We start from the raw sequence: 15,828 nt of genomic DNA, 5'->3' as shown, positions 1-15,828 counted from the left end.
TCAGATGTCACCATCAGAGTGCCCCCTTGCATCAGGTGTCCCTCTCAAGTTCCCTTTGTATCAGGTGTCCCCATCAGAGTCCCCCTTGCATCAGGTGTCCCCATCAGAGTCCCCCTTGCATCAGGTGTCCCCATCAGAGTGACCCCTTACATTAGGTGTTCCCATCAGAGTCCCCCTTGCATCATGTGTCCCTATCAGAGTGCCCCCTTGCATTTGGTGTCCTCATCAGAGTGCTTCCTTACATCAAGTGTCCCCATCAGAGTGACCCCTTACATTAGGTGTTCCCATCAGACTCCCCCTTGCATCATGTGTCCACATCAGAGTGCCCCCTTGCATCATGTGTCCCCAGCAAAGTGCCCCCTTGCATCATGTGTCCCCATCGAGTGCCCCCTTCCATCATGTTTCCCCATAAGAGTGCCCCCTTGCATCATGTGTCCCCATCAGAGTGCCTCCTTGCATCAGATGTCCTCATCAGAGTGCTTCCTTACATCAAATGTCCCCATCAAAGTGCCCCCTTACTTCAGGTGTCCCCATCAGAGTCCCCCTCACATCAGGTGTCCCCATCATAGTGTTTCCTAACATCAAGTGTCCCATCAGAGTGCTTCCTTACATCAAGTGTCCCCATCAGAGTGCCCCCTTGCATCAGCTGTCCCCATCAGAGTGCCCCCTTACATCAGGTGTCCCCATCAAAGTGCACCCTTGCATCAGATGCCCCCATCAGAGTGCCCCCTTACATCACATGTACTCATCAGAGCACATCCTTATATCAGATGCCCCCATTAGAGTGCCCCCTTGCATCAGGTGTCCCCGTCAGAGTGACCCCTTACATCAGGTGTTCCCATCAGAGTCCCCCTTGCATCAGGTGTCCCCATCAGAGTGACCCCTTACATTAGGTGTTCCCATTAGAGTCCCCCTTGCATCATGTGTCCCTATCAGAATTTTCCCTTACATCAAGTGTATTAAATATAGTACTACATCAGATGCCCCCATCATAGTGCCCCCTTGCATCAGGTGTCCTCATCAGAGTGTCCCCATTACACCAGGTGCCCCTATAGCTTTGAGCACATACATCTGGCCAGTCCAGACCCACAAGATCTTCTGGCAGTTGGTGTTCCTTACACCTGCACTGAATGACTCACATGTAATAATGTGTCATCGTCATCACTGTTTAGTGTAGTAGTATTCTAAGCCAGTCAGTGTAATAGAATACCCCCATGATAGCCTGGATACAGAAGAAATTGGTTGAATGACATTGGCTTTTGCAGAAAAAAATGCTTTTTAATTTTTACTTTCTGGTCTATTAATTTTTCTTTGTCCAATAAAGCTCAAAAGAGTTAGAAATAATGCCCCCCAAGACATTAATCAGTGGCAGAATCACGAAAAGGCTCAGACCTTCTTGGTTATCTACAGGGGAAGGTGGCTAAAAAAGCGTATTCACAATTCCTTTCAGCCTGTGGAATGGAGAAACATCACTAATTAAAATAAAGAACCCACATAGAAGTAATGCAAATTCTAAGGTTCTGGAAGGTTTGAGAACTATCTTTTACCTTTTACAACCACTTGTTGGGTTGTCTCGTCAGAGATGGCCAGGGTCACCACGCAACACTTATGTTGGCTCCATGGTCCCAGTGGAAGTAAAGTGATCCAGCAGGTATATTTCCCACTGTCCTCTTCAGTCACTCTGTGGAGACTCAGCTTGGCATTTCCATCTTGAAACCAGGTCCGGCCAACCAAAGTGCGGCCCATGAAGTGCTCATTCTGCTTGTCCCCTTCTTCCTTCCCGTTCTGGAAGTGGACCACCAGGTCAATCTCGCTGTGCTCCTTTTGCCAGGAGACTTGAACACCTTCCTTGATTACCCCTTTTGGTGGGGAAAAAGAGCAAGGTAGGTAGGCAGTGCCCCCCAATTTGACGGTGATGTTCTGTTCTTCTTTTGGGCATTCCTTTAACCCTAAGAAAGTTAGAAAAAACAAAAAGTAATAAAGAGGTGATAATAAACAGAACATGTCACCTAAAGTGGAGTTCCGCTTTAAATACTCCTGACCCCCAGACATGCCACATTTGGCATGTCATTTTTTTTTTTTTGAGGGGGAGCGGGTACCTAGATTTGACAGGTACCCACTCCCACTTTCGCTTGGGCCACCTAGGCCTCTCAAGCGGAAGTTCTCCTCCTCCCCTCCCTGTAATCTTCTGAGACACGTCACAGATCCCAGAAGATTGCCCGGCCATTCACGACACGCAGCTTGACTAGCGCATGCGCAGTGCAAACCCTGGCTGTAAAGCCTCAAGCTGTCACAGCTGGGTGCCCACACTAGAGATGCCATCGCCGCTGAGAGGAGAGGAAGAGGAGCGAGGCTTTGGGCAGCCGCATCGCTGGATCGTGGGACAGGTGAGTGTGCGATTATTAAAGATCAGCAGCTACACTTTTTGTAGCTGCTGACTTTTAATAAACACAAAAACGTCTGGAACTCCGCTTTAAGACATTTTGTAATTATCATTAAGGTATATGTACTGTAAATCCCAAATCCTTTTTTCGGTATGGCATCATGTCTTACTGTATGCTGTAGAACTAAAGGAAAAACTTTTTGTTTTTGAGCACTGAGGACTCAATTCTGAAAGGGGTAGGACTGAGGATTCTGATGTGGAAGACCAGGAACTCTGATGTGAACAGGGGGCTCTGATGTGAACAGGGGGCTCTGATGTGAAAGAAGGGGGCTTCTGATGTGATGGAAGGACCCCATTTTACAGTGAGGTGCCTCAAGAGTTTACATACTTTTAAAGGGGTGTAGTAATGTTATGTAATGGTATCAGCCAAATGATCAGACCAGTGGTGATGTGCAATTTCTACTTTACTTAACAATGTAGAACATAGATTACACAGGAGATCATGTGGACAGGGATTTGCAGTACAAAACAGCAATATGAGGAAGGGAGAAACAGGCATAACACACATGAAAACAATTCTATTGCAGTTCTACTAATGGCCACTAGATGGCAGCAGAGTGCTCTGAGCTCAGTCTACTGATAGGATAAAGAGCAGAAGATTCTCACGTGTTCCATAGATTAATCGTTCATTCCGCAGACTGTGAGCTGAGGGGATTTCCTGCTGGCACAGACTTCACACAGGCGCTGCTGATGCTGACTTCGGTCAGGAGGCTCTGGGGGCCGTAGATAGGACCAACCGACTGCTTGGACAACTTCTCCACATGGACTGTAACAGAGTCCTCTCCAGTGACTGGGGCTTGGATAGATGCTGCGTGCTCTTGTGCTCACTGCTGGTGGCCCACACACCAGACTGATCGAGTGAGGACCAGCACCTGGGGACAGCTCACTTGCCCAGTCAGTGCTGTCCCATCAGGCAGGATCTCTCTGAGCACAGTAAGATGGGCGGAGCTGGCATTTATACTCCCTGGGCGTGTCCTGGAACTCAGGGGATGCTGGGAGCCCAGAGGATTGTGGGGAATTGAATTAAAGGGACTTGCACCTGCATCTGGATAAAGGAGCACCCCACTACAGTAACAATTAAAACATTGAAGTACTGGTCTAAATTACTTCTTTTGCCACGAATTGATATTTTCAGAGCTTCCTTTTTTTCATAAAATAACATACCTGACTTGCAGTTGGTTATGTGGCCTATGGTGTCCATTTCATGACATTGTCCTTCTACCTTTGATCTCTATCAGTCTTCATCCTGATGTCCTTCATCCCTCCTTGCAAAGCCATCTGCTCCCTGATAAACTGCTAGAACTAGATTCTCACAAAAATGTTTTGTAGACATCTATATTTAAAACACAGTTCCCCTTAGCTTCATAGTTTTCTTCTCTGCACTATGCACATCCTATAGACCAGTGATGATCAGCTTGCTGATAGTAAACCTCAGACATGAAATATGAACAAAACATATCTCCCTATAGTGTGTACTTGTCTCATTTAGGACCATTAACCACTTGCTGACCGCACGACTATTTACTGCGGCGGTCAGCCCCTACTGGGCAAAGCGATGTAGTACTACGTCGCTCGCCCACGAGCCTCTAGGGGGCGAGCGCACGCCCCTGGAGGCGCGCTCCCACCCCCGCTCATTCAGTAGCATCCCCGCGTGAGTGACCGGCGGCTCCGATGTCCGCCGGCCACTCGCGATCTCCCGCTGGAGAGGGAGAAAGGCAGGCGGCTGATGTAAACAAAGCCGCCTGTCATTCTCCCTGAAGTAACTGCAGAGATCATACGATCCTGCTATGTAGGATCGTATGTCTCTGGTTACATCACAAGCCACGCCCCCCCCCCCCCCCACAGTTAGAATCACTCCCCTAGGCTTACATTTAACCCCTTAATCATCAATAGGGTTAACCCCTTCCCTGCCAATGGCATTATTACAGTACCAATGCATATTTTTAGTACTGATTACTGTAGTAATGTCACTGGTACCCCCAAAAGTGTAAAAAATGTCAGTCAGGGGTCCGATCAGTCCGTCGCAATGTCACAGTCCTGCAAAAAATCGCAGATCGCCGCCATTACTAGTTAAAAAAATAAATAAATAAATAAAAATGACATAAATCTTTCCCGTAGTTAGTAGACGCAATAACTTTTGGGCAAACCAATCAAAATACGCTTATTGTGATTTTGTTTACCAAAAATATGTGGCAGAAAACAAATTGGCCTAAAATGTTAAAAAAAATTGATTTTTAAAAAAATTTTCGGGAATGTTATATAGCAGAATGTGAAAAATATTGTGTTTTTTTTTTTTTCAAAATTGTTGCATTTTTTTGTTTATAGAGCAAAAAATAAAAATCGCACAGGTGATCAAATACCACCAAAAGAAAGCTCTGTTTGTGGGAAAAAAGGACGTAAATTTTATTTGGGTACAGCGTCGCACGACCGCGCAATTGTCCATTAAAGTCACGCAGTGCCGAATCGCAAAATAGTTCACATGTATGTAGATACACTTTAACTACTTCAGCCCCAGAAGGTTTTACCCCCTTCCTGACCAGGCCCTATTTTGCGATTCGGCACTGCATTACTTTAAAGGACAATTGTGCAGTCGTGCAATGCTGTACCCAAATAAAATTGACGTCCTTTTTTTCCCACAATTAGAGCTTTCTTTTGGTGGTATTTGATCACCTGTGCGATTTTTATTTGTTGCGCTATTAACAAAAAAAGAGCAATAATTGTGAAAAAAAAAACAATATTTTTCACATTCTGCTACATAACATTCCCCCCAAAAAAAATGTAAAAATCAAAATTTTTTTAACATTTTGGGCCAATTTGTTTTCTGCTACATATTTTTGCCCAAAAAAATCGCAACAAGCGTATTTTGATTGGTGTGCGCAAAAGCTATCGCGTCTACTAACTACGGGAAGATTTTTGTAATTTTTATTGTTTTTTTTTTTTTTTTCTAGTAATGGCGGCGATCTGGCGGACAGATCGGAACCCTAACTGACATTTTTGATACTTTTGGGGGTACCAGCGACATTACTACAGTAATCAGTGCGAAAAATATGCACTGTTACTGTTATATTGACACTGGCAGGGAAGGGGTTAACCCTGGGGGTGATAAAAGGGGTTAATGTATGCCTGTATGCTTACTAACTGTGTGGGGGGTTCTGTGACGGGCATAGAGATTGCAGTTTCAGCTTAGCTGAAACTGCTGATCTGTCCCTGACTGTCTCACAGAAGATCTTGTCTCTTTTTACCAGATGATCGCGGGAGGAAGGCGGCAATCACCGCCTCTCCTTCCACGGCCTGCTGTGTCTAAACACATGCACTCCAGCCACATACGTATTATGTGACTGGACGCAGCCGAGCCGCTCTGCCGCAGTAATATTACTATGGGCTGTCGGCAAGCAGTTAAAGCACAACAAAATTCTCCTTTTGTTTTCAGCCAAGGAAGCTGCTATCTTGGCCTCTGTTTGATCTTCAACTGCCATGGTGCTGCACATGTGATCAGTTATGACACCCACCTTTTGATGGTTTGACAGTTTGGTTAAGAGCACAAGCAAATTAAACAGTTACATTCTCGGCATGTGTCGGGAATGTAACTTTATTTTTTAAAACGGTTTAATCAATGGGTTTAGTTTTGCTTTAAGCTCATAATAGGTTCCAAATCCTGCTAAACAAAACTTTTAGGAAGGCCACAGTTTTTCCAGAAGAGATTAGAAAAAGAAAGGTTAATGCAAAACAAAAGTACAAGAGTAGCCAAAAATTGTGGCTGAAGCAAGAATAGTTTTTGTTACAGTGCTGTAACTACAAATACTAAACTGTGTTTAATATTTGTAGTTATTGATATTTTTGCCCATAAAGGTAACTAAAAATCTAAAAATGTCTCTTTTGCCTAAAGTTCTCTCTACTATGGGTCTTCCAAGTTCTTAACATTTGACCAAAAATGCACAAGAGTAATCAAGTACTGTAGTTTACTAAGGCTCTGTGTCATTCTTTAGTGGCCCTTTCGGCATGTTTCCATGTGAACTTTATACATAGTGGATGCCTCGTCAAAAACTTCCACTGTTTTTTCAGTAGAGGACGTCTTGGTACCATGGAGAAGGTCCAAGCAAACATTGGAGTCCTTCAGTGGAGATCCAATTGTAAATGATCAAAGTTAACCCATGTGGTGGGCAGCAAAGAGTATACCAACTTTCTACATTATCCAAAAAATCCACAAACATGGTTCCAGACCCTCAGGTTAACCAATTGTTTTGAAAATTATTGGCCCACTTGAGCAGATATGCAAATAGTATGATTTAAGGTTAAAAAAGGACAGTTTACCAAATACCAATGTTTGCAAAGGATACTTGGGATGTTCTGCTTGGCATTAGTGTGCACAAAGTGGAGTTAATTTTGATTCGTAGGGATAGGCGTCAATTTATTTTACACACCTTTCTTCTATCAGTGTCAGAGTTTCATTTCATTCATTTCTAGGCAACACAGGGGTACAGAAAGGAACAGTGACTTAAGGTGAGGTCAGGTACTTTCCATAAAAATGCAGCATTGCAATCCCCTTCAAGGCAGTGTTGTAAGTTGAACAGGGCACATAAAAAATGAATGTATTCTATGTTCTGCCGTCACTAGAGATAATCAATTGCATACAAACGCAAGTCATTGTATTTGGTGTGAATGAGCCCTAAGTGTTAGGGGTTGGTTAAGTATTAAGAATTTAGGTATAGGAGACAAAAAAGCAATCATTAACCGCTTGCCGACCGCCGCACGGATATTTACTGCGGCGGTCAGCCCCTCACAGGCAAAGCGACGTAGGGCTACGTCGCTAGCCTGTGAGGCTCTGGGGAGCGAGCGCGCACCACCGGATGCGCGCTCCTGCTCGGTCACAGACCCCCCCGTGCGTGTGCACTCGCGATCATCCGTTACACCGGGAGAAAGGCAGGCGGCTAATGTAAACAAAGCCGCCTGTCATTCTCCCCTGTGTAAGAATAGTGATCATACGGTTCTGCTATTTAGGACCGTTGATCACTGTTCTTACACACACAGCCACAACCAATCACAGTTAGAATCACGCCCCTAGGGACACACTTAACCCCTCCCTCTCAAAAAAAGTTAACCCCTTTACTGCCAGTGTCATTTTTACAGTAACAGTGCATATGTATAGCACTGATTCCTGTAGTAATGTCACTGGTAACCCCAAAAGTGTCAAAAATGTCAGTCAAGGGTCCGATCTGTCCGCCGCAATGTCGCAGTCCCGCAAATAAAATCGCAGATCGCCGCTATTACGCGTTAAAAACAACAAAAATGACAACAATCTTTCCGTTAGTTAGTAAACGCAATAACTTTTGAGCAAACCAATCAAAATACGCTTTTTGCGATTTTTTTTTTTTTACCAAAAATATGTAGCATAAAACAAATCTGCCTAAAATGTTAAAAAAAATTAGATTTTTACATTTTTTTGGGGGAATTTCATATAAAAAATGTGAAAAATATTGTTATTTTTGCAAAATTGACGCTCTTTTTTTGTTTATAGCGCATGATCAAAAAATCGCATGGGTGATCAAATACCACCAAAAGAAAGTTTGTGGGAAAAAAAGGACGTCAAATTCGTTTAGGTACAGCATCGCATGACCGCGCAATTGTCCGTTAAAATCACGCAGTGCCGAATCGCAAAATACCCCCTGGTCAGGAAGGGGGTAAAATCTTCTGGGGCTTAAGTGGTTAAAATTTGATATAACGTTTAAAAATATCAATCTTTTTTAAGTCTGCAGTTTTCATTAACCCCTTGGAGTCGGCGGTGCCAGCCCCTTAAGGGGTTTTACATGCTGGGAGGCGGGGGCGGGGCTGAAGGTCATGTGACCCCGTTATTTGGCTAAAAAGAGAGTTAGGCCCCTTTCATACGAACAATCCAATCAGATCCGCCTGTCAGTTTTTTAGGCGGATCTGATCGGATCCTCCATGCATCCCTATGGGGCAGCGGATGTCAGCGGAGACACCTACGCTGACATCCGCTGCTATCTGATTCCGATCCTGTCCGTGAAATCCGGACAGATGGAAACCCTATTTTCCATCCATCCAGGGGATGTGCCTTCATTTTTATTATTTCAGACACATACTATGCATCAAAATGTAGGTCTGAGTCTGGTTATTGTGTGTGGTCTCACAATATAAAGCTCTTCGCTGTAGGATTTATCATTTTTAAACTACAACCATTTGAAGATGGCAACCGCCAGTGAAGTGAGCAAGTTGGAGCAGTTTTTTTTTTAACCGCTCTTCTCTGTTCTTGCTCTTTCCCCGGAAATTGTAAGTTTTCTAGTTGATATTGTTGCCCATAATGGTAACTGAAAATATGAAAATGTATTTGTTGCCTAACGTTCACAAAAAATGGGTCTTCCAAGGTCCTTGCACAAAAGTGCACAAGAGTAGCCAAGTTTGCTGAAAGATCCCTGTCATTACTTGGTGGACGCAGGACTGGCCCAAGACATTGTGCTGCCTGGGTCCAAGAATGAAATGCTGCCCCCCCCCCCCCCCCCAAAAAAAAAATGACGCTCACTAAAATGTTGACACGTCTATTCTTTAAATAAAACTAAAACTACACTTATCAGGAAGTCCGATTTCTATGCAACAGCACCTTGTCTATATGCAAAAGTATATGACCTACCATTATGTTCAATTCCAAACCACAAACTCCCTATCCCAGACCCAGACCCCTCTCCATCACAGAACCCCCAATCACAGACCATCCCATCACAGATTCCCCCCCCCCCCCCCTCCCCATCACAGACTCCCTTCCTCACAGACTATTCCATCACAGATCCCTCCCTATCCCATTTACTCCCCTATCACAGACCCCTCTTTATCACAGATCCCCCACCTATCACAGACCCCTCTTTATCACAGATCCCCCACCTATCACAGACCCCTCTTTATCACTGATCCCCCCCCTATCACAGACCCCTCTTTATCACAGATCCCCCCATCACAGACCCCTCTTTATCACAGATCCCCCCCCCCCTATCACAGACCCCTCTTTATCACAGATCCCCCCATCACAGACCCCTCTTTATCACAGATCCCCCCCCCATCACAGACCCCTCTTTATCACAGATCCCCCCCTATCACAGACCCCTCTTTATCACAGATCACCCACCTATCACAGACCCCTCTCTATCACAGACCCCCCCACCTATCACAGACCCCTCTCTATCACAGACCCCCCCCCCCCCACCTATCACAGACCCCTCTCTATCACAGACCCCTCTCTATCACAGACCCCCCCCCCCCCCCATCACAGATCATCACTTTGATCAGTGGCAGTGCTGGGGAGTTGATGGGTTCAGTGACAGTGGTGGTAGGGGGAGGGGATGGGATCAGGGGCAGTGCTGGGGGGTGGGGTGGCATAAGTGGCAGCTTTGGTGGTGGGGATTGTTTGGCAGTGCTGGGTGCTAGGATCAGTGACACTTACTTTCTGTTAGTTTTACACTCCTTTTGCCCTGTAAACATCTCTCAGGCCCCTCCTCTCAGCAGATACCCAGATACCTATTAGGAGATGGGGTCTTCTCACACAGCATCTGCAACCTTTTCCAGCTCCTCCCTTTTTACTGTATCGGGTGAACTGATTTGCGTTCCATCCTATGCGGTTCCCCCGGATAGGCTCACGACTTTCCGGGCAAGGAGACGCACCTGCCTGCCCCCCAAGCTGAGCCTTAGCCCTTCCAAGGCTTCTGACACTCTCCACAGCTCCCCGATCCTCTGCCTGCAGCTCTGGGTTTCATGCCAGCGGCTTCACTCAGTGAGACCGGACTGTCCCCTGTGGATTCCTGCTCCATGAGTCCCAGGGTCTCTCAGCCTCCCATGTCCCTCACTGCTGCCAGCCCCGCTACCTATACTTTTGACAGGACCGAGCGGTCCTCTGCACTTGTTCTGGGTGGGCTGGGCCAGTTCTCTCACCTGTCCTTCCTACTGTAGATGGAGCTGTCAGCGGCGTTTCCCGGCTCCCTGCACCCTGCAGGGCTCCTCCAGCTTCTCCCCCTTTACTGTACCTGGTCTGAATGCAGTTGAACAAATAACTAGGCGGACGCGGCGGAGAGGCTGTGTAAGCGGCCTACTGTGCGGTGCAGTGTTTCCCTGTCCCAACCAGAGCTAACAAGAGAAGTCAGTGGGACCCCCTGCCCTTGAGGCCATGCGCACCGCACACATGAATGATACGCTACTGCTACTTGGGCGTCAGTTTGCCGCCCCTCTTAACCACTTGCCGACCGCCGCACGACTATATACTGCGGCGGTCAGCCCCTCACAGGCAGAGTGACGTATCGGTACGTCACTAGCCTGGGAGGGTTCGGGGAGCGAGCAGGCGCCGCCGGCGGCGCGCTCCCGCTCCCGCGTGGTCACGTGTAAACAAGCTGCCTGTCAGTTCTCCCTGTGTAGAGACACTGATCATACGGATCTACTATGTAGAACCGTTGATCAGTGTAACTACACCTCAAGCCACAGCCAATCACAGTTAGAATCACGCCCCAAGGGACACACACAGCCCCTCCCTCTCAAATAAAGTTAACCCCTTCACTGCCAGTGTATTTTTACAGTAACAGTGCATACATATAGCACTGATTACTGTAGAAATGTCACTGGTAACCCCAAAAGTGTCAAAAATATCAGTCAAGGGTCCGATCTGTCCGCCGCAATGTCGCAGTACCGCAAAAAAAATCGCAGATCGCCGCCATTACGCGTTAAAAAAAAAAACAACAAAAATGACAAAAATCTTTCCCTTTGTTAGTAAACGCGATAACTTTTGCGCAAACCAATTAAAATACGCTTTTTGCGATTTTTTTTTACCAAACATATGTAGCATAAAACAAATTGGCCGAAAATGTTAAAAAATTTTGATTTTTACTTTTTTTTTGGGGGGAATTTCATATAAAAAAATGTGAAAAATATTGTTATTTTTGCAAAATTTACGCTCTTTTTTTGTTTATAGCGCGTGATCAAAAAATCGCACAGGTGATCAAATACCACCAAAAGAAAGCTCTGTTTGTGGGAAAAAAAGGACGTCAAATTCGTTTAGGTACAGCGTCGCACGACCGCGCAATTGTCCGTTAAAGTCACGCAGTGCCGAATCGCAAAATACCCCCTGGTCAGGAAGGGGGTAAAATCTTCCGGGGCTTAAGTGGTTAAGTACAAAAAATGTTGAATACTTTAGTACTTCTACTCAAGTCACTTTTTGATCGAGCACTTCCACTTCTACTCAAGTATGGGTTTTGAGTACTTTATACAACTCTGGTTATATACCAACTATCTACATTATCCAAAAAAATCTACAAACATTGTACCAGACCTTCAGGTTACCAAATGTTTTGACAATTATTGGACCACTGGAGGGAATATGGAAATAATAAGATTTAAGACTAAAAAAAGACAGTTTACCAATAACCAATTTTTGCAAAGGATACTTGGGATGTTCTGCTTAGCATTAGTGTGTTCAAAGTGGAGAGTTAATTGTTATTCGTAAGGATAGGTGTTGAATGACTTTACACACCTATCTTCTATGAAAAAAAAGTTACATCCTAATTTATTTCTAGGCAACAGAGGGGTGTGGAAACCAACAGTGACTTCAGGTGCGGACCAGTACTTTCCGTAAAAATGCAGAATGTCTCCATTTTACATACCACACCGCAACCTACTTCAAGGCAGTTTTGTAATTGGAACAGTGCACACAGAGAACAATTGGGTTCTATGTGCTCTGGCGGTAACCGGAGCTAATCAGGTGCATAAAAATGCAAGTCACTGTATTTGGTGTGAATAAGCTCTAAGGGGTTGAGGGATAGTTAAGTATTAAGAATGAAGGTACTGTAAGGCAGTGTTCACTTTGGCATTGGATTTTGATTTAGTTTTAGCTATAGTCTTTTAAATAAAATGCCATTTAGGGTCTTAGTCCTAATTTAGGTATTTGCAATTGTTTTAGTTTTAGTCATATTTTATATAACTAAAACCTCAAGTACATTTTAGTCGAATAAAAAAAATGTTAGTCAACTAAAATCAAATGTTTTTAGTTAAATTGTAATGCAATATTTAAGCATTTCTATAGAATTTCCAAACTCATTATATACTCCTTCAGTAAAAAAAAAATTGAATATCCTATTATTATTTATGGTATTAAGGTTTGAACAAACTCACAGATATAGATTTAGACACTCTGGATGGTCTGAGGAGGCCTGTAATGCTGCACAGTGCTCTGGACATGGATAGTCTGAGAAGGAGGCCTGTAATGGATTGCACACAGTGCTCTGGACAGTGGTCTGAGGAGGCCTATAATGCTGCACGGTGGTCTGGAGAGGCCTGTTATGCAAACAGTGCTCTGGACATGGATAGTGTCAGGGATCCACTGCTATACACAGGCGCACTGGTGCCGCAAACCGGCGAACGCCTATACGCATGCGTGTACGAAGAGGCGCCTTGAATAGCTAGAGGCTACCTCAGTGTGGTTCGAGGCTACCTCAGTATAGCTCGAGGCTACCAAATTGGCCTATTTAAACACAGCTGTCACTACAGGAAGTTGCTGTGTTATCTTCAGCTCTTCCTTGTGATCCTGTGTTCCTGTGTACCTGTTGTTCCTGATTATTTGACCCAGCTTCCTCTTGACCTTGCTACTTGCTGCCCCCCCTGACCTCTGGCTCGTCTGACTACTCTCTTGGTTAACCCTTGTCTGCTTCTCTGCTTCTGGACCAGAACCTGCGCTCCGCCTGGCTGGGTGATCCTGGGGACCGTGACCTGGTGCTAGCTTGCAGCGTAGTCCATCCCCACCATTAGGGGCCCTGGTGAAAACCAGCTAACACTTAGACTCCACACCTCAGGTGAACCTGTGTCCTTATCAGAGTACTTACCTTGGTGTCCATCCGGCATCCAGCTCTGCTACCACGGCCTTCTCATCAGGTGAGAGTTCTCCCTATTAGTCAGGCTCCACCTGCCATCCTGACAGATAGTCTGAGAAGGAGGCCTGTAATGGATTGCACACAGTGCTCTGGACAGTGGACTGAGGAGGCCTGTAATGCTGCACAGGGCTCTGGACTGTAGCTTTAATGCTACACAGTGCTCTGGACAGTGGTCTGAGGAGGCCTGTAAAGCAGGACGGTGGTCTGAGGAGGCCTGTAATGCTGCACAGTGCTCTGGATGGTGGTATGAGAGAGGCTTGTATTGCTGCACAGTGCTCTGGATGTTGGTATGAGAGAGGCCTGTAATGTTGCACAGTGCTCTGGATGGTTGTCTGAAGGGAGACCTGTAATGCACAGTGCTCTGGGACAGTGGACTGACTCTGAGAGGCCTGTAATGCTGCACAATGCTGGATGGTGGTCTCAGGTCTGAGAGATGTAACATAAAGAGCTGTGGATGCCAGTGGTCAGAGGAGGCCTGTAATGCTGCACAGGGCTCTGGACTGTAGCTTTAATGCTACACAGTGCTCTGGACAGTGGTCTGAGGAGGCCTGTAAAGCAGGACGGTGGTCTGAGGAGGCCTGTAATGCTGCACAGTGCTCTGGATGGTGGTATGAGAGAGGCTTGTATTGCTGCACAGTGCTCTGGATGGTGGTATGAGAGAGGCCTGTAATGCTGCACAGTGCTCTGGACATTGGTCTGAGGAGGCCTGTAATGCTGCACAGTGCTCTGGATGGTGGTCTGGAGAGGCCTGTTATGCACACAGTGCTCTGGACATGGATAGTCTGAGAAGGAGGCCTGTAATGGATTGCACACAGTGCTCTGGACAGTGGTCTGGGGAGGCCTGTAATGCTGCACAGTGCACTGGACTGTAGCTGTAATGGTACACAGTGCTCTGGACAGTGGTCTGAGGAGGCCTGTAACGCAGGACGGTGGTCTGATGAGGCCTGTAATGCTGCACAGTGCTCTGGATGGTGGTATAAGAGAGGCTTGTATTGGTGCACAGTGCTCTGGATGTTGGTATGAGAGAGGCCTGTAATGTTGCACAGTGCTCTGGATGGTTGTCTGAAGGGAGACCTGTAATGCACAGTGCTCTGGGACAGTGGACTGACTCTGAGAGGCCTGTAATGCTGCACAATGCTGGATGGTGGTCTCAGGTCTGAGAGATGTAACGTAAAGTGCTGTGGATGCCAGTGGTCAGAGGAGGCCTGTAATGCACACAGTGCTCTGGATGGATGGTGGTCTGAGGGGAGGCCTGTAATTCGAATGTACACACTCACAATGCTCCCTGCTCTGGATGGTCGTCGTCAAGAGTGGGACTCTCGTCGGGAGGCCTGTAATGTACAGTGCTGCTATTAATGGTCATCCGAGGACTCGGAGGTCTGTAATGCTGGCTGCACAACCTGCTAACTGCTGCTAAGTGAAGCACTCAAGTCGCTTGCTTGCTGGGAGCGAAGAAGACTGAGTTCAGTGGTAACTGGAAGTTCATGAGGGTAAACGACCCTGCCTCACAATTTCGTTTAGTTTTCGTTCGTTAATGAAAACATAATTGATTTTCGTCATAGTTTTCGTCAGTGGACAAAAATGTGGTGTACTTTTCGTTTCGTTTTCGTCATCATAAAAGGGCCACTGACGAAAATTTTGACGAAAATTTTGACGAAAATGTTTTTGTTGGCGAAACTAACACTGCTGTAAGGAATTGTTATAATAGATGTAAATGCAATTACTGATGTGTGTGTGTGTGTATATATATATATAATGCTGATATATCAGATATACATTTTATCAATGTCAATTTTTTTTAAATCTGCACCTTTCATTAAAAAAGATCCTGACATGTTCAAGCGCTTCCTGTTATGGGGTGACCACTTTCTCTCTCAATTGTGTTCCTGTTGTCATCCTGTCACATGCCCCCCTGATACAGACCGCAGCATCATATTTCACAGGCATGGTCCAACACTGTCACTATCCAGAAGCCAGTCCAGTGCAAAGATGTGCAGCCAATGCTGAAGAGAATGCATGTAGACAGAAAGTAGCTGAAACGGGTTGCCGGAGATCAGCAGTACTGAGATGCAAAAAAAAAGGATTTAGCCCCCGTTCACACTGGGGCGACCTGTGAGGCGACCTGGTCGCCTCACAGGTCGCCGCAGGTCGCCTCCCATAGGGAAGCTGCGGACCCGTTCTGATAGGAGCGAAACAAGTCGCTCCGACTCAGAAAAAGGGTCCGGAGCTTCTTTGGGGCGACCAGGAGGCGACCACCATAGACTTCAATGTTACGAAGTCCGTGGCGGCCGCTCCGAGGTAGCGGCGCGCTGCTCGCACCGCGACCTCGGAGGTCGCGGTGCGAAGTAGCGTCGCCCCAGTGTGAATGGGGGCTAAAGGTTAAAACTGTGTTTTACATCAAAAATAATATCAGTTGTTTATGATACACAGCGCTTTAGAAAAGAAAATGGCAGAGTTGGGTTTCAGATCTACTTC

General features: G+C 46.0%; 1 protein-coding gene across 1 annotated transcript in view; it reads right to left on the bottom strand.

The window, feature by feature from the left end:
• LOC309552172 (butyrophilin-like protein 1) overlaps positions 1–15,828 on the bottom strand; it is a 45,854-nt gene that overhangs the window by 15,069 nt on the left and 14,957 nt on the right. Inside the window, exon 2 of the mRNA XM_082252986.1 lies at positions 1,548–1,949. Within this exon, the coding sequence (XP_082109112.1) occupies positions 1,548–1,949 (402 nt within the window). The remainder of the gene's footprint in view (positions 1–1,547; positions 1,950–15,828) is intronic.

The sequence above is a fragment of the Pelophylax lessonae genome (assembly GCF_965119305.1).
Source record: "Pelophylax lessonae genome assembly, chromosome: 4".
NCBI lineage: Eukaryota > Metazoa > Chordata > Amphibia > Anura > Ranidae > Pelophylax > Pelophylax lessonae.
The sequence above is the reverse complement of the archived record's forward strand: the minus strand, read 5'-3'. Positions and strand labels throughout refer to the sequence as shown.